This window comes from Tenrec ecaudatus, chromosome 13 (genome assembly GCF_050624435.1).
Source record: "Tenrec ecaudatus isolate mTenEca1 chromosome 13, mTenEca1.hap1, whole genome shotgun sequence".
Classification (NCBI taxonomy): Eukaryota; Metazoa; Chordata; class Mammalia; order Afrosoricida; family Tenrecidae; genus Tenrec; species Tenrec ecaudatus.
In genome coordinates this window covers 8,696,951-8,718,537 of record NC_134542.1, presented here as the reverse complement: position 1 = coordinate 8,718,537, position 21,587 = coordinate 8,696,951, and the positions used below count along the sequence as shown (strand labels likewise).

At 51.3% G+C, this 21,587-nt stretch overlaps 1 protein-coding gene across 1 annotated transcript; it reads right to left on the bottom strand.

The window, feature by feature from the left end:
• Positions 1 to 546: 546 nt before the first annotated feature.
• Positions 547 to 21,335, bottom strand: SLC16A14 (solute carrier family 16 member 14). The gene is made up of 5 exons (XM_075530186.1): positions 21,013 to 21,335; positions 16,416 to 16,687; positions 8,884 to 9,027; positions 4,048 to 5,013; positions 547 to 3,121 (listed from the first exon to the last, which is right to left on the bottom strand). The coding sequence occupies exons 2-5, from the start codon at positions 16,672 to 16,674 to the stop codon at positions 2,970 to 2,972; spliced, it is 1,521 nt and encodes a 506-aa protein (XP_075386301.1). The 5' UTR covers positions 16,675 to 16,687; positions 21,013 to 21,335; the 3' UTR covers positions 547 to 2,969.
• Positions 21,336 to 21,587: the final 252 nt, after the last annotated feature.

Genomic DNA, 21,587 nt, shown 5'->3' with positions numbered 1-21,587 from the left:
GTTTTGATATGCATATTCTCAACCACAACAACAACAAGAACAATTGGGGGGGGGGGGGGAGACGACAAAGATTTATAGCTGTAGCAAGAGTGAGGATCCTGATTTTCAGCCCAAGGCCATTTGGATATTTATAACATTATCCACAGTCACACTGGTTAAACGTTTAATTGCCTCACCCCTAATGTGGTTGGATCTGCTTCTCTTTGGGGACGTGTGTGATGCTCCCTGGTGTTGATGATTTCATGGGTCGGAGCTGGCCTGCACGTCAGCTGTTCTCCACCCTTGATTTGTAGCCTTGGAAACTCTCCGGGCCGACTCGACGCTGTCCTGTGGGGTCCCTATCATTTGGAACCCACACGATGGGGATGGGTTGGGTTCGGGGTTTTGCACTGTTAACCATCACAGGAGGTGATCCTTGCCACGTGAACCTATAAACATGCTTAGAAAAACATTGTTTCTGGGGGCAAATAAACACCGAGATAAGCATCAGCTCCACTGTTAGCCAAGAAAACATTTGCTTTTATGTACAAAAACTCACTGAACAGCTTTAAAGAGGGCACATTTTATTGAGTTGTTTGCCAGTAAAAACCGTTTGGATAGATGAAGGGAGCATGACGCAATCTGATATAAATATACAACATCCTTCATAATATCCTCAAAGAACTGCAAATGAGAACATAGTTTAAATTCCATTGCTCCCTCCCTCCCTGCTATTGAGTCAATGCCGACTCACAGCGACTCCAAAGGGCAGGGTAGAACTGCCCCTGGGTTTTCTGAGGCTGTGACTCTTTATGGGAGTAGAAAGCCCCCTCTTTCTTCCTCAGAGCAGTTGGTGGTTCTGAACTGCACCCTGGAAGTGGGTTACCAACACGTAACCCGCTACACAAACAGGGCTCCTGCGGGAAATAGAACACAGTGGCTGTAATTCTGATACCATTCTTTGCGGTCTGCCATTCACACGAATATTTCAGCTCTGTTGTAAAATGGGAACATCTGTTGATTTCGTAGAAATCACCATTTCTATAAACATGGTAGGCCAACAGACAACTACAAAACTTGAACATGAATGACACCCAACTTGGATCTGACACAAGCCGGGCCACTGGGTTAAAAAGTTCATACTTGTGATGCACAACCAACTGGGGGAGGGGGGCAGCCAAATGCACTGGTAATAGCACCATTCCAAACAGTGACCCCCACCTTTTCACAATTTGGTGTCGTCTGAAAATGGAAGTCATGGAGTCAGTAACACGGGACAGGCTTTCCAATCGACTCCTCCTAATGCGATTGTTGGCTACATCTATTTGTATCATTGCCTCAACACTGAAGATTATCTTTGTGAAATCAGAAAGTTGGATTCTTCAGCGGCCAAACCCGTAAGAACTGATCTTCGTGTAGAACCACAGGGCGCGCGATCTGCATCGGATCCGCTAAAAAATCTCCGTCGATTCCTTAATCAATGGAGGTATATCGGATACGCATATGAACAGTGTTTTAGTGTCTCCATCCCATTAGCTGCCTTTTATGATCATTGTTATTTTGGGGTAGGCTTTTCATTGTACAATCTGTCCCACCACACCGTTGAGTGGGGGACATAATGCAGATGAACAGAATGCTTACTTGTAATCTTTAGGTCTTTTAATAAATGTAATAATAGCAGGGTTATTGATGAGGGTCATAATCTTGTCAACAGCCTGGAAGCTCTTGGTAGAGTTAAACAGGAAACTGCTCGCTCCAACCTCACCTGTGACTCTGGCTCCTAGGATCGTATACGGATCAAGGTTAATGGAGAATGGGCTGTGTTCATCTCAGATACATTTGACCCAAGAAACCAGCCATGCTGATTTGAGAGAGGAGGGGGGTGGTGTGTGTGTGTGTGTGTGTGTGTGTTTTGAGAAAAATGAGAAGCAGGAATAGAAAAGGCTCTACGATTCATGTCAACAAGTCAGGCATCCAGAAATTGCCAAGTGATTCCTTGAAGAATATGCTGCAATCTGGTGGTAGGGGTAGGGGTGGGGGTGGGTGGGTGTTGGGGAGGTTGGCTTAGAAAAATAAACATCTCAGGTGAAGGAAGTGTGTTTGTTGGGGTGCCGCACACTACATGGTGTGGATCTTCTGTCTGAACTCAATCAAGAGAAGAGCTTTTAAAAACTGGGCACATGCCCCCTGTATATGAAGTCTGTGCAAAGGGGTTCAGAAAGTTTGTGGGAGGGAAGTGGACCGGAAAGATGATGGAAAACGTCCACAAACGTATTGAAGCTGGAAAGGAGCTCTTTGTAAGCACAACTTCCACATGGCTGTGCAGACGGTGGGGCTTCCGCTCCCCTCTGCATTGGCTCATCCCGTAATGCGGTCCGGACAGGGGATATGCTCTCCAGATGGCAGGCACCAGTGCCATCTGCCCACCAGCCATTGCTTCTCTATCAACCGATCAGTAGGAGAAAGAGAAAGAAAGGAGAAAGAGGGTGGAAGGAAAGAATAGAAAAGAATGAAGCAAGCAAGCAAACAGCTCTGACGCTCCAGGAGCATATGTCTGTCCTAAGACAGAGATCGATATGAGGAATGAACGTGCTTGACTCAATAGCCCTTGGTTCAATGGCCATGTGCACAAATCGGCTTTCATGGACCGGCTTGGTGATGGTGTGTGGTGTCAGGATTCCGTTTCTAACTGAATGACGATGAACGGCAGGCCTTTCCCTGGGGAAGGGGTATAAATGGCATCCCTCACTGCTGAAGTCTCTCAGAAAAATATAAATAGCAGTTCTGTAATTATACGAAATAACTTGGCCTTCGAACTGAAAGCCCGACTTTGCGTTACACCCGTGAGTCAGCAGCTCCCTAGAACAATGACCTTCTGAACTCGCACAAAGTCCTTGCCCAGGGTTCCGTTCGTCACAGGCTCCTTGCAGGGTCCACGAGAGGTAGGCAAGAGCGTCTCAAAGCAGTCCTGCCTGAAACACCACAGGGCACTATACATGGGCACCCGCCACCTGTTTTTTTCTGGACTGCGCCATCAGCCGAAGACACAACTGGACGAGCAAAAAGAGTATTCCTACCATGTAAAGCAAACCAGATATATAGAAGGAAAAATCGTATTTTTGGGTGATGTCGTAGATCCACCCTGCAAAACAAAACAAAGGTCGAGAAGACTTCCGGTGAAGAGTCAAGGACACAAAGCCAAACTCATTGCCATCAAATCGATTCTGACTCACAGTGACCCTAGAGGGCAGAGTAGAGCTGCCTCTGAATTTCCAAGACTGACTCTTTCCAGCCTCGTCTTTCTCTCACGGAATGGCTGGTGGTTTCAAACGGGTGGCTTTATGATAAGTAGCGTCAAGCATTCACCACTAGATAGACACCAGGCCCCTTCAAGAACAAAGCTGATGCTCATGGCCACAGCAATTGTTTCTACGATGATTTATGTCTGTGTCATTTAATGCCCACAGTTCCATTTAAACCATTAAAAAGAAAGAAAACACACACAGAACCCAACCAGTTATTGTTCAGCTGATTCCGATTCATGGTAATCCCATGTGTCATAAGAGACTGTGCTCCATTTGGGTTGTCTCCAAAGGCTCCTTTTTTTCAGAAGCAGGTCTCCTTGCACCCTTGTAGCACAGAGGTTACACTTCGGGCTGCTAACTGCCAAGTCAACAGTTCAAAACCACCGACATTCCCATGGGAAATGGGAGAAAGATATGATCTACAGTCTTAGTAGAAACCTACATGGGCAGTTGTATTCTATCCTATAGTATCTGTCACTAGGAAGAAGTTTTTCTGGTTTGTCTAGTTTCTTGGCAGTAACCCTCTCCCTCAACTCTTGTTCTTTCTCTTTTTTTAAATTATCATTTTATGGGGCGCTCTGATGGATAGCACAACATTCCACAGTTCAGTCGCATCAAGCAGGAGGGTACACTTGTTGCCACAATATGTTTCAATGCATTCTCCTTCTTGACTTCCTTGATACCTGGTCCCTTTCATCCCCTCCCTAACTCAACCCCCAGCCCCCAGCCCCACCCCCAACTCTTCTAGTCCTGGGCAGCTTACCTGCAAAAGGTGGGCCCAGCAGCGCGGAGATGCCGTTGGCACAGATGATGATGCCGTAGGCGTTGGCCAGGTGCTCGATGCCAACCAGGTCTTCGGTCACCACGGGCATCAGGGAGAAATAGCCGCTGGAGAACCCGATCAGAGCACAGACGACAGCCAGGCCAGCATAGGTGTGCATCAGCGGCAGGACGAGGATGCTGGTGACCAGGGAGAAGTTGGCCACCAGGAAGACGTCCCAGACGCGGATGCACGGGAGGTCGGCGACGATGCCCAGAATCACCTTGCCAAAGATGTGCATGATGGCTATGATGGACGTCAGTGGGAAGGCGTCGTTCTGCTCCGACAAGCGGTACAGGCGGACGATCTCGGGGAGGTGGATGAACGGGATGACGAAGCTGCTGTAGGCAAACAAGGCCCAGAACACGAAGGCGAGGAACATGCGGTTGGTGAACAGCGAGGCGGTCCCGAAGTAGCCCGCATACCAGTCTCCGCAGCCCTCCTTGACCCGCAGGGTGAGCTGACTCATGGTCTTGAGGGCGCGGAGGGCGCGCATGTCCCTCCGGGGCCGGGCCTGGCCTTCGCTCTCCGGGGCTTGCACGTCACCCAGGGCTGCCTCGTTGGCGGCCGCGCTGTCCGGCTCCTCTTGCCCGGCTGACCGCACCGACCCGGGGGAGCGAGCCTGGGGGGCCGGCGCCCCCTTCCCTGCGGGCTCTCCTCTAGCCGGCCCCGCTGCGAGGGGCCTCAGGAGCGCCCCGCACACACACAGGTTCAAGGACACAGCGCCCTGAATGAACATGGCGTTGCGCCACCCATGCTCGGCGCAGAGGGACTTGAGCAGCACAGTCATCAGAAAGGTGCCGAACCCTGTCCCTGTGGTGCTGAGGCCCTGCGCCAGCGCGCGGCGCTTCTGGAAGTACCTGCTGACCATGACCACGGCGGGGAGGTAGGCCATGCCGCTCCCGAAGCCTGCAGCAGCGGGGAGGAGAAGGAGACGCCGTCAGCCACATTTCCAAGCTATCAGTTACCTTTGTTTGTCTCTTTGTTTAAACTTGTTTTATTGCCACAGATTTCACCTCTCATCCACTTTAATTGTGTGATCACCACCACGATCAATTTCAGAACATTTTTTTTCCTTTCGTCTGCTCAGTGTGGCCCCTCCCCACTGCCCCCATCCCCTCTGCCAGGCCCCTAGCCAATTATCAATCCTGTTACTGCCTCCAGATCTCTCTCTCCTGGAGTTCACAGACAGCAAAACAGACAACACAAACAGGACGCAGATAAACCCTGCCCAACAAGGGACTAGATGAAACAGAAAAAACTTCAATGGAAAAGAAAACAGAAAATACTTTGTTAAAACTTTTTATTTTTAATAAATCATTTTATTGGAGGCTCTTATAGCTCTTATAACAATCCATACATCAGTTTTATCAAGCACATTTGTACATATGTTGCTATCATCATTTTCAAACCTTTCCTTTTGAGTCCTTGATATCAGCTCCTCTTTTTTCCCTCCTTCTCCTCCCACACTCGTGATCAATTATAAGCTGTTTTTATTTTCATATCTTACACTATCTGCTGTCTCCCTTCACCCACGTTTCTGTTGTTTATCTTCCTGGGTGGTGGGGGGGGGCAATTTATCCGTCAATCCTTCCCATTGGTTTCCAGCACCAGCCCTCCTTTCCCGGCCTTCTCCCTGTCCTCATGGTATTGCTACTCCCCTTACTGTTCCTCGGGGGTTTATCTGTCCTAGATTCCATGTGTTGAGAGCTCTTACCTGTACCAGTGTACATGCTCCAGACTAGCAGGGTTTGTAAGGTAGAACTGGAGTCATGATAGCTGGGGGTGAGGGAGGAAGCATTAAAGACCTAGAGGAATGGTGTGTGTTTTGTCAGTGCTATGCTGCACCCTGGCTGACTCGTCACTTCCTTGTGACCCTTCTGTGAGGTGATGTTTAACTGTCTACAGATGGGCTTTGGGTCTCCACTCCTACCCATCTTGTTCAAATATTTGCTTTCCTGATACCTGATCCTGTTGACACCTCATGATTGCACAGGCTGGTGTGCTTCTTCCATGTGGGCTTTGTTGCTTCCCTGCTAGATGGTCGCTTGTTGATCTTAAACCATAGCATTGCATGGGGCGTGCATTACAGGCGATAAAACGGATTTTAAAAGGGAAGGAAAGCAAGCAACTCTGTACCACCGAGCCGATGCTGTCGCACAGCAACCTTATAGACAGAGCAGAACTGCCCCTGCGGGTTTCTGAGACGGTGTCAATTTGGGGGGAGCAGAAAGCCTCATGTTTCTCTCTCAGAGCAGTTTGTGATTCCAAACTGCTGACTTTGTGGTTAGCATCTGGTGTCCAACCCAATTTGCCACCAGGGATCCTCAGAGGCTCGGCCAGTGCCGCCTGAGCCCAGGTTCCTCACTACCCTCGGCCCTGGAGGAGGTGGAGGGAACGGCCTGATGGTCTGGGAGGAGGCCAGGCGGGCAGAGGGTCCGAGTCAGAGTGGACAGAGAGGAGGCCTCTTCCACAGCTAAGCGCAAAGCTGAGACCTGTGCATGTACTGTCTCAAGAAAGCTCACTGGCCTAAGGGACTCACGTCAGGTTCATGCTTGCCTGAAGGGGGGTTCCCCTGTAGTTTCATTGCCTACTTGTTCAGCACACACATACACAGGAAAGAATAGAAATGAATCTGTCTCAAATGCTCTTTTGGAAGAAAGAAACAAACAAAACTTCCTTCCCATGGAGACTGTACAGGGGCTTGCTTTTCACGGTAACATGTAGCATCTTTTGTCGCTCTGATATTTAAGTGGGACCCCATGGCCATAAGGTTAAATACCTACCAGCTGTTCCGAGGCAGAAAGATGCGCAGTCTGCTCCCATAGAACTGACAGCCTTGGAAACTCTGTGTGTGTGGTGGGGAGGGAGAGAAGGGGGGGGGGCGGGTTCGACTGTTCTAGCGGGTCAGTGTGAGTGGAAACCAGCTAGATAGCAATGAGTCATGGTGTCAACCACCTTCTGAAGCACCCCTTCCCACCAGCTCCATATTATCGCCAAGATTCATTTGAGTGTCTCGCCTAAAGTTACACAGATAAGAAGTGGTAAATATCTATCAATCGGAATGCCTACACTGGAACTTTGAACTCTAGTCTGGCACTACTGTAAATGCGTCACTTTTTAGGAGAACTGCAGTTCTGCATGTACGATGAAGAAAACTGGGCTGGATCCGGCTCACTGATATACAGTTGTGCACCAGTGCCAGCCGGTGACCTGTGGATAAAGGAAATGATGGCTGGGAACGTGTTTGTGCAAAACGGATTTGCAAACCAGCACAGGCTGGCAGCCAACTTTAACTCCCTCACAGAGGAAGGGTTCCTCGCTGTGCCCTAGATTCGCCTCTGAGACTCCCTCTGTGCTTGTGGATTTTGTTGCAATTTCATTAATTTGAACAAGGCTGACAGAGAAAAATGATTAGCTGGTGACTCACATCCAGTTCTGAAGTAGTTATTCAATGGGAGGATGATATGCATTTCTTAAAATGTGCTCTAGTCAAAGGGAAAAGAGACCTGGCGGTACTGTGGGTTAAACATTGGGCTGCTAACTGCAAGGTCAGCAGTTCAAACCCGCTAGCCACTCTGTGGGAGAAACACGAGGTTGCCTGCCTCGTCAAGCTTCACAGTCTTGGAAACTGTGTCTACATGTAGTCAGGATGAGGTGGAATCCACTCAGTGTCAGTTAGTAATTTGCTTTATTCACTTGAGTCTGTATATACAAAACTACACAACCGCACTGTTTTTTAGTTGATGCTGACTTGCAGCAACCCAGAAGGGCAGAGTAGAACTGACCCTGCGAGTGTCCGAGATGGCAATTCTGTATGGGAGTAGGAAGCCCCGTCTTTCTCCCATGGAACGACTCGTGGTTTTGAACTGCTGACCTTGCAGTTAGCAGCCCAGTGTGTAACCATCACCAGGGCTCTTTGGTTACCCTTCTTTTCCTGTGTTTCGTGGGAAAAGGGTTAGAAACAAGAAAGCCAAACAACACAAGAGTGAGTTTGGTTTCTACCCTTGAGGCATATTTAATGCGCTATATTAAAAAGGGGTTTTCTGGGAGCTGGCCAGGTGTGGCAAGGAGAATGGGCACCGACCTAGGATGGGCAGAGGAACTCCCTACAAAAAAATTTACCCATACTGCAAATATATTCTGGAATATAACAGAGCATCCTGGGGGCACAATTATGAAGACATTTTAGCCGTAACCATAAAATCTTGAAGGAATGAGTCACTGGGCCTGTAGGCTCAGTCTTAGGGGGACATCAAGGTCAACTGGCATAACATAGTCCACCCAGACAAGGTTCTTCTTCCTACGTTGCTAATTAGTGACCACAAAGATACATAGATCTGACTGACTGAAGATCTCTGCTGCAAATATATCCATAACTGTGCTGGGGGTGGGGGTGGATACTAAGCCCACTACCAAGCCAAACTCATTGCCCTCGACTCTGGGCTGACACATAACAACCCATTAGGACAGGCAAGCATTGTCCCTTTGAGTTTCCGAGTCTGTCATTCTTTATGGGAGTAGGAAGCCTCATCTTTCCCTTGAGCAGCATATGGTGGTTTCGAACTCCTCACCTCGAGTCTGACTTAGCGTGACCCTCTCTAGCTTTTCCCAGGCTGTAAATCCTCAGAGGAGCAGAGAGGGTGTGTAGCGGGGAGGAGGTTAGAGAAGCCCAAAGAATAGAATGTGTTAGTGGGCTCTTTGCCCCACAAATACACTCGTTTTCACAACGCCCAACAGCCACGTTTAAAATCAGGGTAAAAAAGCAAGCATGCTTACCAGCTACCACGCCGAATGTAAAGAAGAGGTAGTGCACGTTGGCAGCGTAGGCGCTCAGCACCCAGCCCAGGGCGTTCACCACTCCGCCGATGATCGCCGTCCAGCGGCACCCACAGGTGTTGATGAACAAGCCAATGAAAGGCCCTGTCGAGGAACAGGAAACCGATGCGACTTTCATGCTCACTGCGGACCAAGGTTGCACCATGGTCGGGGCTGTGATGTGAAGCCCCAAGCCATGGCTCTACATCCAAAAACCTTCCAGCCTGCAAAGATGGGGAGCATAAGTTTCCAGCTCCCAGGAAGGTCGATCTGACACAAGTAGACAAATACACAGACTGACTCTTGTCCAGAGCAGAAGCCCTACCTGAGAGGTCTAAGATGGACAAGGAAGAAAGGCCTGGTTCGTCTCGGACCACAACATGGACCACAACAGAGTGCTGTGATACACTACTGGAAGGGGAGCCCCCGTTGAAAGGCACTTGATACACACAAGAACTGCAGCCACACACGGAAGTGCATGAAAACGGTTGGAGAGGTGACTCAAGACTGGGCAAGGTCTCAGTGTGTGTCCACAAGGTTGCCCTGAGTCCAGGTCAACAGGCCATCACCCAACCACAAACCGGAGACCTTGAAGCTGAAACCAACCTGTGGATGCTTCTCCTTCATCCCGAACATTAAAAATGTGTTTTAGCAAATGAAAAATGCCCAGTGTTTTTAATCACTCACCAGCATTTTAAATCTCAAAGGGTCCACAGGGAGTCTGATGGCAACACAGGCTTCCTTCCCACCCAGCCCACAGCAGCTGGAGCCAGGCAGCAGCTCAGCCCCTGGAGTTGGGCAGTCTCTACTCTTTCCTTTAGACGACACCCGGGCTGGCCGCCTGCCCTCACTAACCTTACTTAATTGGCCTCTGTCGACAGTGGAGTCTTTGTCCGGCCTAAATGGGGTAGAGGAAGGGTGCTCTCGGGACTGTGATGCTTCTAGACCAAGGCAAACTTACGGACTTCCAGTTGATTCTGACTCATGGCAACCTTCTAGGGAGGAGCTCCCTAACATTTCTGAGGCGGTGCATCTCAATGGGAGCAGACAGCCTTGTCTTTCTCCCATAGATCCACTGGCAGGTTCAATTAGTCGCCCCCTGGGTAGTTGCACAATTTCATGTCAACTTGATAAAAGAATGGCGGGGCGGAGTCTAGCCTGCCAATCAGGTCACAGCCTCTCTTTTTCTCTGGAGGCAGAACACTGTCCTTTTCTCTCTGCTTCCCATTCCTGTTCACAAGTCACATGGCGCCATGCTAACGGCAGCCAGAGCCCTGGAGATACGTCCACTATCATTGGATCCACAGGACTTTCCACCCACCAGCCGGTGATCTTCCTGCGTTCGGCATCATTGCATGTGCAGTGTCAGTCCAAAGAGGAATTCACGGACTAATATTGGACTTATGGGATAATATCGAACTTGCGGACTTGCTCTGGACTGGGCTGGGACGTTTAATATAATTACTTCTTGATATAAAGGTCTCTCTTACACATATACGAGTGTCTCTGGATTTGTTTCTCTAGTCAACCTGGACTAACACAAGCACTGTACCATCGATGGGGTTCCTTCTTCATGAGGATACCCAGGTGTAAATAAAGTCCCCCAAAAGGACTCTGCCATGGCTCTACATATACCTGCGGAACCCGTCAGTCAGGCTGTGAACCCCTGATACCACGTGGGGATTTGGGACTCGATGCTGTTGTGCGAGATGCGACACTCTTCACCCTGCAGCCTTCTCGGGGCCACACGCCGGTGGCTAGCTTTTTGGGGACACTCTGTTTTGTCATTGGCAACAACCCTCTTGATTTCCTTCCGAGGGTTTTAAAATTTTTTTGGTGACTGGTATTTTCATGGTTGTTTTGACAAGCAGTACAGAGGAATCATAAACAATTTGTTCATAATTCTTTTTTTCTTTGGTTCAGGGTCACACTGTCTGTTTTTCTGGTATTTGGGGCTGGATGAGGATGTGAGGGCAGGCAGTTTGGCCACTTTGCCACCATTGGCTGAGGATACCCTCAGAAGTGGACTTAACTCGATGTCCCAGCCAAGAAAAGACAAGAACTCTGCTTTGGTTCTCTGGCCTGCTCAGACCTCCAGTCTGCCCGTTGATCTCTGCCTGCTCAGACCTCCAGTCTGCCCGTCGATCTCTGGCCTGCTCAGACCTCCGGTCTGCTCGTGGACCTCTGGCCTGCTCCGGATCTCCGGTCTGCCCGTTGATCTCTGCCTGCTCAGACCTCCAGTCTGCCCGTCGATCTCTGGCCTGCTCAGACCTCCGGTCTGCTCGTGGACCTCTGGCCTGCTCCGGATCTCCGGTCTGCCCGTCGATCTCTGGCCTGCTCCGGATCTCCGGTCTGCCCGTCGATCTCTGGCCTGCTCTGGATCTCCGGTCTGCCCGTCGATCTCTGGCCTGCTCTGGATCTCCGGTCTGCCCGTCGATCTCTGGCCTGCTCCGGATCTCCGGTCTGCCCGTCGACCTCTGGCCTGCTCCGGATCTCCGGTCTGCCCGTCGATCTCTGGCCTGCTCCGGATCTCCGGTCTGCCCGTCGATCTCTGGCCTGCTCCGGATCTCCGGTCTGCCCGTCGACCTCTGGCCTGCTCCGGATCTCCGGTCTGCCCGTCGATCTCTGGCCTGCTCCGGATCTCCGGTCTGCCCGTCGATCTCTGGCCTGCTCTGGATCTCCGGTCTGCCCGTCGATCTTTGGCCTGCTCCGGATCTCCGGTCTGCCCGTCGATCTCTGGCCTGCTCTGGATCTCCGGTCTGCCCGTCGATCTCTGGCCTGCTCCGGATCTCCAGCTAGCCACCGTGTTCTCTTGCTTTTCTGATCTAAAAGTGGGAGCACAGTGTTGGGAACTCACCAGGGCAGTTCCACCCTTTCCAAAGGAGTCACTACGAGCTGGCCTCAACTCCATGGCAGGGAGTTATTGTGTTTGCGTTGATGTGGCCCTGATGGGTAAGCAATGGATTGCTAACTGCAAGGTCACCAGTTCACAGCCTCAGCTGCTCTACAGGAGAAAGATGAAGTTGTCCATACTGGTGAAGCTGCACAGCCTTGGAAGGCCTGCAAAACCTCACTATAAATTGGAATCAACTCGGTGACAGACGGTTTAAGTTTTATGTCCCAAACATAAGACATTTATAACCTACAAATACCCACTATTTCCATGTAATAAGTAGTATGTAAAGACAGGTTTGTAACACCAAGAGGTAGCAGGAGTTATTTATGAAGTATTCCAGCCCCTATAAAGTCACAAATCAGCTCATTATATAGGTAATGTAATAAGCACATTTATGTAAGCAGCTGAAGAACTGTTGAGGAAACTGAAATCCAGGAGCAATAGCAGGGGTGGGGGGGCTGTCTCTCTGCCTCCTTTACAGTGATCTTTACTTCTCTAAACCCAGGGCCAGTCCGTCACATGACAGGTGACACAGAGGCAGTGGTACAATGGACGGAAAGGTAGCTCTCGATGGCCCTTTTCAGATAAGAAAGGTCAACAAACAACTCATTAGCGTGATCACATTGTCCGCGTTACCACCGGGGCTCAGGAGCAGGAACTCCCCAAGACTGATCGAGTCTGCAACCTGCATTAAAAGACACTTGCGGGGGCACAGAAGGTGGGGAGGAGCCCACAGTCCGTGCAGATGCTCACTTCTGGAGGACTCTGTCCCTCAGAAGGCAGGTCTGAAAGGCCTGACAGATAGGAATGTCCCATCGATAACAGCGTCTGCTTCTGCGTCGGCCAAACCCTTGCCCCACGCAGCTTTGGCAGCAGACAGACACTTACGACTCGCAGACGGGCAAAGTCGGAGGCGGAAAAAGTCAAGCCCGGGGCCTGGCACAGTTTCACTTTCTAAACACTGCTTACTGCCCATCCGCTGGCGTCTCCTGGGCCCACGCGCCACTCCCACTAAGTGAACATAAGTCTCCGCGCAGGTCGTTTGGAGGGTGGGGGCAACGCCTGCGGCTCTCCATTTCCCAACCCCCTCTGCCCCGACGACTCATGTTTGCAGGGAAGGTCATTGCTTTGGAAGGAGATGGGACTCACTAGCAGGCATTTTTCTCTCTCCAGAAGGAGTCGGAACCTTGGCCCATTTGCCACACAATAAAGGATCTCCTCGCTGGGGGGACAGTCTCCCGAAGTTGTCATCTCTCCCCTATCTCAGAGTCTGGCAGTTTGGAAAACCAAACACCCTCCGGTGTGGAGAGGCACTGTCCTGTGGGTGAGTCTGGGTTGGAAAGGGGCAGTTCTTGGAAACCCAGCCCTGCTGGAGCGGCCCTCGCTGTGCAAAGAGTTACCTGATGCCTTCAAGGCAACTCCACTCAGATGGGCCTCATGTTCGCTCGAGCAGAACTGGCTCCATTGGGTTTTAAAAGCTAGTTTTTCACATGCAGAGCAACCAGGCCTTTGTTCTGAGTTGCCTCTGGAAGGATTTGGACCTTTACCTTTCAGTTAGCAGCCTAGTACGGTAATCACTTGCAAGCAAGGATCGGAACAAAGCCGTCCATCTAACTTATAGCTGCCCTATCGGACAGAGTAGAACTGTCCCCATTGGGTTCCTGAGACTGTAACTTTCCAGAAGTAGAGGGGTATTATAGCATTTTAATGGTTTGTTGTTCATAAAACGTTCTCTGGTGAGCTGTAAGGTTTACCGAGCAGATCATGAGTCTCACAGTCAACAGTTCACACACGTTTGGTTGCATCTTCTTCCCTGCAACCCCTCAACAGAAAATGGCTTATCCCACCCCACCTTGTGGTCCTTGTTGCATTCCTTGTTGTCCTAAGACTTTGGAACATTGTTGTTGTTAGGGGCCGTGGAGTTGGTTCTGACCCACAGCGACCCTGTGCACAACAGAACAAAGCATCACCCCCTCCCACACCAGCCTCCCCATGGACCCTGGGCTCGCGTCCATTGTTGCAGCCACTGTGTCCACCCACCTTGTTAAGGGCCTTGCTCTTTTTCGCCGCCCCTCCGCTTTACCAAACATGTCCTTCTCCAGCGCCCCATCTCTCTGGACAATCTGTCTGAAGTACGTAAGATGAAGTCTTGCCATTCTTACCTCGAAGTGGCACTGTGGCCAGACCTCTTCCACGACAGAGTGGTTTGTCCTTTCAGCAGCCCACGGGAATTTTAATATTCTTTGCCATCACAATTCAAATGCATTGATTCTTCTCAGCTATTCCTTATTCTGAATGTTATCCTTGGGTAAGTGCTGCCATTTTGATCTCAAACGGTTGGCCATTCAAAGGTGGGAGTACATCACCGATGTTCGCATTGTCCTCAAACAAATAAACAAACTCAATGCCATGGAGTTGAGGCCGATACAACAGGCTGCAACCGCCCCTATGAGTTTCCAGGACTGTAACTCTCTAAGGGAGTAGAAAACTATCATTTTCTTGCAGGTGGTTTGGAACTGATGACCTTGCAGTTAACAGCCCAAGGCATAACCACCATGCCACTAAGGTTCCTATTGTTCTCCTCAGACCCTATTTATCTATCGTTTGGCTGAAATGAGAGACATGGGGGTAAGCTTAGTTCCGGACCGGAAGGGTGACTAAGGACTGTAGTCTTAAGGGTTTCCTCAGTCTTTATCTGACAAGAAAGCCTGGTCTCTTTTATGATTTTGAGTTTTGCTCCATCTTTTTTCTCCTGTATGATCCCTTACAGAGCAGCTGGGTGTGGTAGCCTGGCACCATCTAGTTCTTCTGGTCTCAGGCTTGTGAAGACTGATGTCCATGTGATCCATTAGTCCACTGGACTAAATGATTCTGTGTGTCTTTTGATTTTTATCACTCTGCTGTCCTCCATACGAGTCTGAATGGCTGCTCGTGAGTGTTTAAGACTCCGCATGCTACTCACCCCAGTCAGACATTGTCTTTATGTTAGTCCATGCTATGCCCCTGGACCTTGGTGTCCCCTGAGACGATGATCCTGATCCCCCAGGTCCAGTGACCCACTCCCTCAAGGCGTCTAGTGATGTATAAGAAGTTTCCATGAAGCTTTGCCCTCTGTGAGCCCCACCACACAACGGTCAACAAATCCACAAAGAGCCTCTGTCAAGCATACATTCATGCATGTACTCCCACTCGCCGCCCCGCCATCCTTCAGCCTGCAAGTCCATCCATGCATCTACTCATAGACCACAGTTACTGCAGGATGGTGACTATAACAGTATTGACCTCTGGTGCCTGCAGGGTCTTCCCTTGGTTCCATCATTATTTGGCAGCCTCCTTCTTATTGGGTATTGGCCTTCTCCTTCACCCAGGTTAATTCTTGCCTACGTATTTGGCTCACAGATTTTTTTTCTTTATATAATATATGATCATTGCTTTAAATTAGAAGCAATACAAATTTGAAATAAGACGGCTACTTGACTTTCATCATATTTACTTGGCCCTGGGATGGTACAAATGGTTTGGGCTCCTAAAGGTTGGCAGTTCAAACCCACCCAGCAGTACCACAGAAGAAAGGCCTGGCGATCTGCTTCCTTACAGATGAACATCCTCTGGAGCAGTTCCGCTCTGTAACACACGGGGGGGGGGGGGGCGTCATGCGCTGGATTTGGCTCGATGGCCAGGGATGCGGTTGAAAACAGTTTGCACGAACATTTAGAATATTCATTGATGTCAGATAACCGAGATGTAGCTAGCCAAGCAGTCTTCGGGATACAAACATCTGACTTATCAATAAGTGCCGTTGTTGTTAGGTGTCGAATAGCAACAATGCCCAATCCGGTGTCATCCTCCCAATTGTTATGTTTGAGTCCTTGTTCCAGCCACTGTGTCAGTGTTTTCTCTCCAGTGTTATGCGAATCTGCTCTCTCTTTGAAAGGATTGAACCCTCTCTCACTCACAACCACTTCTTTGGTGCAGTCACCTTCCCTTCGTGTGCAGCTCTTAAATAACTGGATAGGCTTCATGGTTTGTCTTTCCCGAAAGCCACTGCCATCAAGTTCATTCTGCCTCCGAGGGACGGCTCTAGAGGGCTTCTGGGGCTGTAAATCTTTGTGCTATCTGACAGCATCATCTTTCTCCTGGAGAAGCAGCTCCTGGATTTGAACCACTGACCTTGTGGTTAGCAGTCCAACGCTTACTGGACAGAGCCATTATGGCTCCAGCCTCAACAAGAACCATACATATGCCCTTGTTCTGATCCAAACTACAAATTCCTCTCAAAGACTAGATCTCATTCTTTGCCCTGGGACTGCCTGCCTAATCACGATAAACAATGAGTTCTAACAGTTTAGAAAACCGAACTTGGGGTCAAGGAGAGTTTTTCACAATGACCCATATTTTAAAGACGACAAACGATTTCAAAAACCCAGTGGAAATTGCCCTGACAAATAATATTCTGTTTCAACAATAGAGGAGATGTTGTTAGGGCACGGGTCCCCAGGGTCAGAATGGACTCAATGGGAGTGAGGGGCCATCCAAAGCACAAGGGACTCTCATTTTACAACCATTCACGTTTCCTGCGGGTCACATGCCAACATACCCACGATCAAGGTGATGCCCATGCTGAGGGAGCTGACCCAGGCGGTGAGGCCACGACTCTGGTGGAATTCTTCAAGCCACTCCAAGTTGAGGACTCCCAGGGCCATCTGGGAGCCCATGATGAGGACGTGCACAAAGAAAGAGGACAGGACAATCACCCAGGCCCATCCGCCATCGATGTCGGGGTGGGGCTTACGTCTCTCCTTGTCTTTGGCGTCGTCCTCAAAGTCGTACCCAATGTCTTCATGGCTTGTGTACATTTTCCAAGGTTTTCTTAAAAAAAAAAGAAAAAGAGAGATTCACCAAATAGTTTCATTGAACATAAGGCCAATAGATGTCTTTGTCTTCTTTTGACAACCTCCCCTCCCCCCTTGCATCATCCCTTCAGAGACACATCTTTGGCATCAAGCTGATTTGGGAATAAACCAGACCAAACCCACTGCCATCGAGTTGATTCCAACTCATAGCAACCAAAAGAACGCACCGTAACTCTTCAGGGGAGTAGAAAGCCTCATCTTTCTCCCAAGGAGCGGTTGGTGGATCAGTACTGCTGACCTTGCGGTTGGCAGTTCAATGCGTAACCACTACGCCATCAGGACTCCGTGTCTCTCTCTCTCTCTTCTCCTCACAGGATCAAGTGCTTTCATAAAACCTGTTCCAATCTTGCAGGTATGAGTAAGTTTCATCCTAGATGGTATAAGTATTGCAATCTCTCCCTTGGAGAAATGGAAGTCGACTCAGAAAAGTGACACAACTTTCCCACCTTTGAGGGCCAGGAGCTGGGGCCACCAGCTTGGAAACTGCGATTTGAATGTAGTGATTCCAACTGCCAGGAGAAAGAAGAGGCTTTCTACTCCCGTACAGAGGTCCTACCTTGGAAAGCCACAGGGGCAGTTCTACCCCATCCTGCAGAGTCACTATGAGTTAGAATCAACTTGATGGCAGTGAGACCGAGTGAGTGAATCCCAACGACCACCGCCCGTCTGTCAGTTTGTGGTCGGGTGCTGGTTGGCATCTGACACATTGGCCTGCTAACCGGGTCAGAGGTTCAAACTCGAGCTGCTTTTCAAGAGAAAGAGGGCATCAAGATGTATGGCCTCAGCCACGCAAAGGGGGCCTTTCTACACTGTCCTGCAGGGCTGCCATCGGGTGCAATCCACTCCGCGGCTGTGGGGTTGATGCTGCTGGGAGCCACGCTAGGAGTGCTTCAGAAACCAGCAGGGTCACCTAGCGTGGACAGGCTTCGGCAGAGCGCCCAGGCTAGGAAAGCGGACCTGGTGATCCACTTCTGAAGGAATGGGTCGCTGAAAGCCTGACGAGTCAGGGGAACATGGTCTGATTCTGCTGTTCCTCTGGGAACTGACGGACAGTGCCAATGCCTGATGACAGCCCATAGGCTGTGCCCCTTGTAGAGAGGGAGACGTGGAGACCAGGAGGTGGTAGGAAAGATGTAGCTTTGGCCTGGTCTCAGATAGCCGCTCAGGGTGGCTCTGTCTGGCTGGGAACTTCAGGGATCAGAAGAAATTTGGTCCCCAGAACTTGAGGAGTAATCAAATCCATGTGGCACTTCTCACCACCCAGAGAGCAAGGACAGATCTCACACTGCCCTTCAAACTGCCAAATAAGTAGATGCCAGCCATAGTTTTAGGGGGTCCAGTTGACACCCCCAAACTTCTCACTGACTAGCCAGAGTCAAGGTTTTCCATTACCCCTACAGGATGCTGGCCTGTAGCTCCGGAGGGCCTCTCCTGAGCACCGTCACTTTCACTTGCAGACTCGCCCCAGCTTCTTTGTGTCTGTCATTCCCTAAAGGACGCACTCACAGACAGCACCATGCACACGATGGTAAAATGTATTCTAGCAAAAGGATACTAGTCAGGATCATTGCGGGAAGAGATACATGAGTGAGGTCTGGGGAGGCCCCCAATACAAAGCTTCCCTATCCTTTCCCAACCAGGAAGCCCCAAGAGCCTCCGTGTTCAGAGCTTCGGTCAGCCTCTGGTGGCTGAGCCCTCACTGCACATGCATGATAGGCCACATCATGTTTCCCCAGGTTAGTTGGCACTGGTTTCCCAGGTGTGTCTTTTCTGCTCTGGTCTCCCCCCACCCCCCAGACCCACCCAGTTTGTCAGCTCAGATCCTCAGCAGTGGTCTGGAGGTGTCAGCTAGAGGCACCCAGTTACTCCAAGGGTTATGTCCCAGTAAGCAGGGACAAAGGCCAACCTTTGTTTTCCCCGCCAGAAGGTCTGCTTCTTAAAGTTGTAGATGAAGGGGTAATTTGATTGGTGAGGGGCAACTAGCGTGGGTCTGCTTCAGGAGAGTCTGATAAAGTGGAAGGTCGGTGTAACATTTGAGATGGGCGATGCAGCTTTCCAAGAACAGTCATATGTATTTCTGACCGACGAAGCTCCTATTTGGGACTCTCCACCCACGGGCAACCCTGACTTACTCTGGGAAACTTAGTTAGTAGAAAATTTCTCAGAAACTATGAAATCAGACTACAGGAATATGGATACTACAGTGATCTACAGATTGCTAGTAGGTAAGGGCTAGATCTTGTAGGACCTGGGTGGCAAATAAGGAGTGAGTGAGTGAGTGAGTGTGTGTGTGTGTGTGTGTGTGTGTGTGTGTGTGTGAATTTGGTGAAGGTTCACAAAGCAGTCCATCAGGGTTACCTTCAAGTATTCACAGTTTGCTTCATCCCATTCACTGCAGGCCCTCCATGAACACCACTTACCCCACCTCCTCCCCGAGTTGCCTGTCCCCACTTCTGCCCTACCCCTTCTGAACGCTGTCCTTCTGGCAAATGCCAACCCCTGGCTCTCACAGGGAGGGGCCGTTACTCTAAGTGTAACACTCCCCAAGCTCTTCCATTCCCCATCTATCAGTCTTTCTATTGTTTCTTTGAAAATGGCGCCCCAGGGCTGAGTTCAGTTCCAGGCTTGAAGAGTGATTCAGGGCTGGACTCTGGAGGCTTCCGTCACAGGAGCTGATCATACGTATTATGACCAGTCACTGGCCGCACTGACACGAGGGCCAGAATGTATTCCACGTGTGCTTTACCTGGGCAGCCCAGATGGTTCAGTGCTCGCCTTCTAGTGAAAAGGTGGCACCCAAGGTGCCCTGGAAGACGTGCCTGGGGGTCTGCTCCTGACAGCCTCTGCAGCCCCTCCACTCTGCCCTCTGGGGTCGCCATGGGTCTGGCTTGACTGACGGGTGCAGGTTAGTTTGGTTTATTTTCTTAATTCATTGGCTTCGTGCAGAAGAACACATAGGAAAGTGGTAATTATCGATTCTTACCTAATGATCACTGAAAGTATTTTTATTCACTGCTATCGAGTTGATGGCACCCCACAGTGACCTTACAGGACAGGGTCGAACTGCCCGGTGAGTTTCTGAGACTGTGATTCTTTACAGGAATTGAAAGCCCGTCTTTCTCACAGAGGACAGGCCGGTGGTTTCAAACTGCCCACAGGCCTTCAGCAGTCCACCATGTAACCAACCACTGGCCACCGTGGCTTGGAAGAAAGAAAGGCGGTCGATTTCCTGAATCCAACCCCGAGAACCCTTTGAAGTGGGTTTTACTCTGACAAACAAGGTGTGACCTCCTTAGAGTTGACCCAGCAAGACACATCAAAGGCATGTCTAGGGGCCTGGGCCCCCGCCGGCGGGTGGCAGTTCCACAGTGCCCCTCTCCAGTTGCCATCCGTGTGCCCATTTCACAGAAGAGGACACAGAGACTGTCTGCCCAGTCTGTTATAGAGCCCCTCCCTTCCGGGTTCCCATTTTAACCTCCCATTCTCACTCCCTGGAGAGCTCGCTCGCTCACTCACTCACTCACTCACTCACTCACTCACTCACTCACTCACTCACTCACTCACTCACACTCACAAAGAAGCAGGCAGGACAATGGGAAACGAATGTTTCCAGTTCCAGTAAAGTCCCTCCTTCATCTTTGTGGATGGACACGGACCAACTTTTCAGTAGAAGGAATCGGCTTTATTTCGGGGGGCACAGTTCCGCTCCTGAAATACCAGCAAGGCCTTGGCTGCTTTCGCCCCAGAAATGGCCGCCCCCGCCCCTCATATGGAGACTCATCCCCCATATGGATACTGTCTCTTCCTCTCTCCTGAGGCGCTGGGCTCTGAACCGCTCCTAGGACCCCGGGATCTGGCGGAACCCCCACCCCACCCCACCCCGACACTTCTCCCCTACCTCGCCGCCCCCGGGAGGCGTCCCGCACCCGGAGGGTCTGGCCTCAGCCCGGGTCGCGGTCTCTCCCCATCACTGTCCAACGCGAGACTGGGTTGGTGAGCCGGGTCGGGCGCGGGGTGGAGCGCGCCTCCAGCGGCGGGGGGCGGGGGGCAGGGGGAACTGAACCCCGGGGCCTCAGTCGCTGCCCTCCGCGCCCCCCACACCCCCGGGCCGCCCCTGCCCGCAGCTCGGGGACCACAGGGACCCCTGTGCTCCACGCATCCTGCCCGCAGGTGTCGGGGTCAGTGCCGCCCCGCCACCTTGATCACCCCGCACCCCAACTCCAGCCGCCCCAGCCGCCTCCACCCCCGGGCCCGCGGCGCCGCGCGGCCTCGGACACTCACCGCCGCCGCCCGCGGGGCTCCGGCCGGCCTCACTCGGCTCCCGGCTCCGAGCACCGCACGGGCTGTCTCTGTCCGCGGCCCCGGCGCGCTGGGGCGACGGCATCTGGGGCCACGTCGCCTGTCATCCTGCAGCCGCGGTGCCGGCGGCTCGGCTCGGCTCGGGCGCGCGGCGCTGGGCACTCCTGGCCGCAGGGCTGGGCCGGTGAGCGGAGCCGGAGCCCGTGGCCGTGGCCTCAGTCCGTGTGGCTCTACAAAGGGTATGGCCCTGACCGAGCGGCTTCCAGTGGAGTCTCCGCGCTCGCCGGCTTCCTATACCGGCTAATTCTGGTTTGGGGGGGGGGGGGGACGAGCTTTGCAGCCACCTCACAAGCACACTCTTGTGGCCGGATGCAGTTGGCGACCGAGGTTCGTTCAGGCTATGCAATGGTGAGACTGCTGCAAGGCACCGGATCCAGCAGGCAGGTGACCGCAGATCTCAGGCCCAAGAGGTCAGTTTGCGGTGGTGACACCGACTTATACCTCAGGCTGGCCCACAAGATCCTGGTTCCTGCAGAGGCACGAGGAGGAAGCGCAGT

What these genes read in the sequence shown, in the direction of transcription:
- SLC16A14 (XM_075530186.1), bottom strand. Translation starts at nt 16,674, where the DNA reads ATGTACACAAGCCATGAAGACATTGGGTACGACTTTGAGGACGACGCC. An exon ending in GGGCATCACCTTGATCGTGG is followed by an intron (nt 9,028 to 16,415) that starts GTATGTTGGCAT and finishes GTTCCTCGACAG; the next exon opens with GGCCTTTCATTGGCTTGTTC. An exon ending in TACATTCGGCGTGGTAGCTG is followed by an intron (nt 5,014 to 8,883) that starts GTAAGCATGCTT and finishes CCGCTGCTGCAG; the next exon opens with GCTTCGGGAGCGGCATGGCC.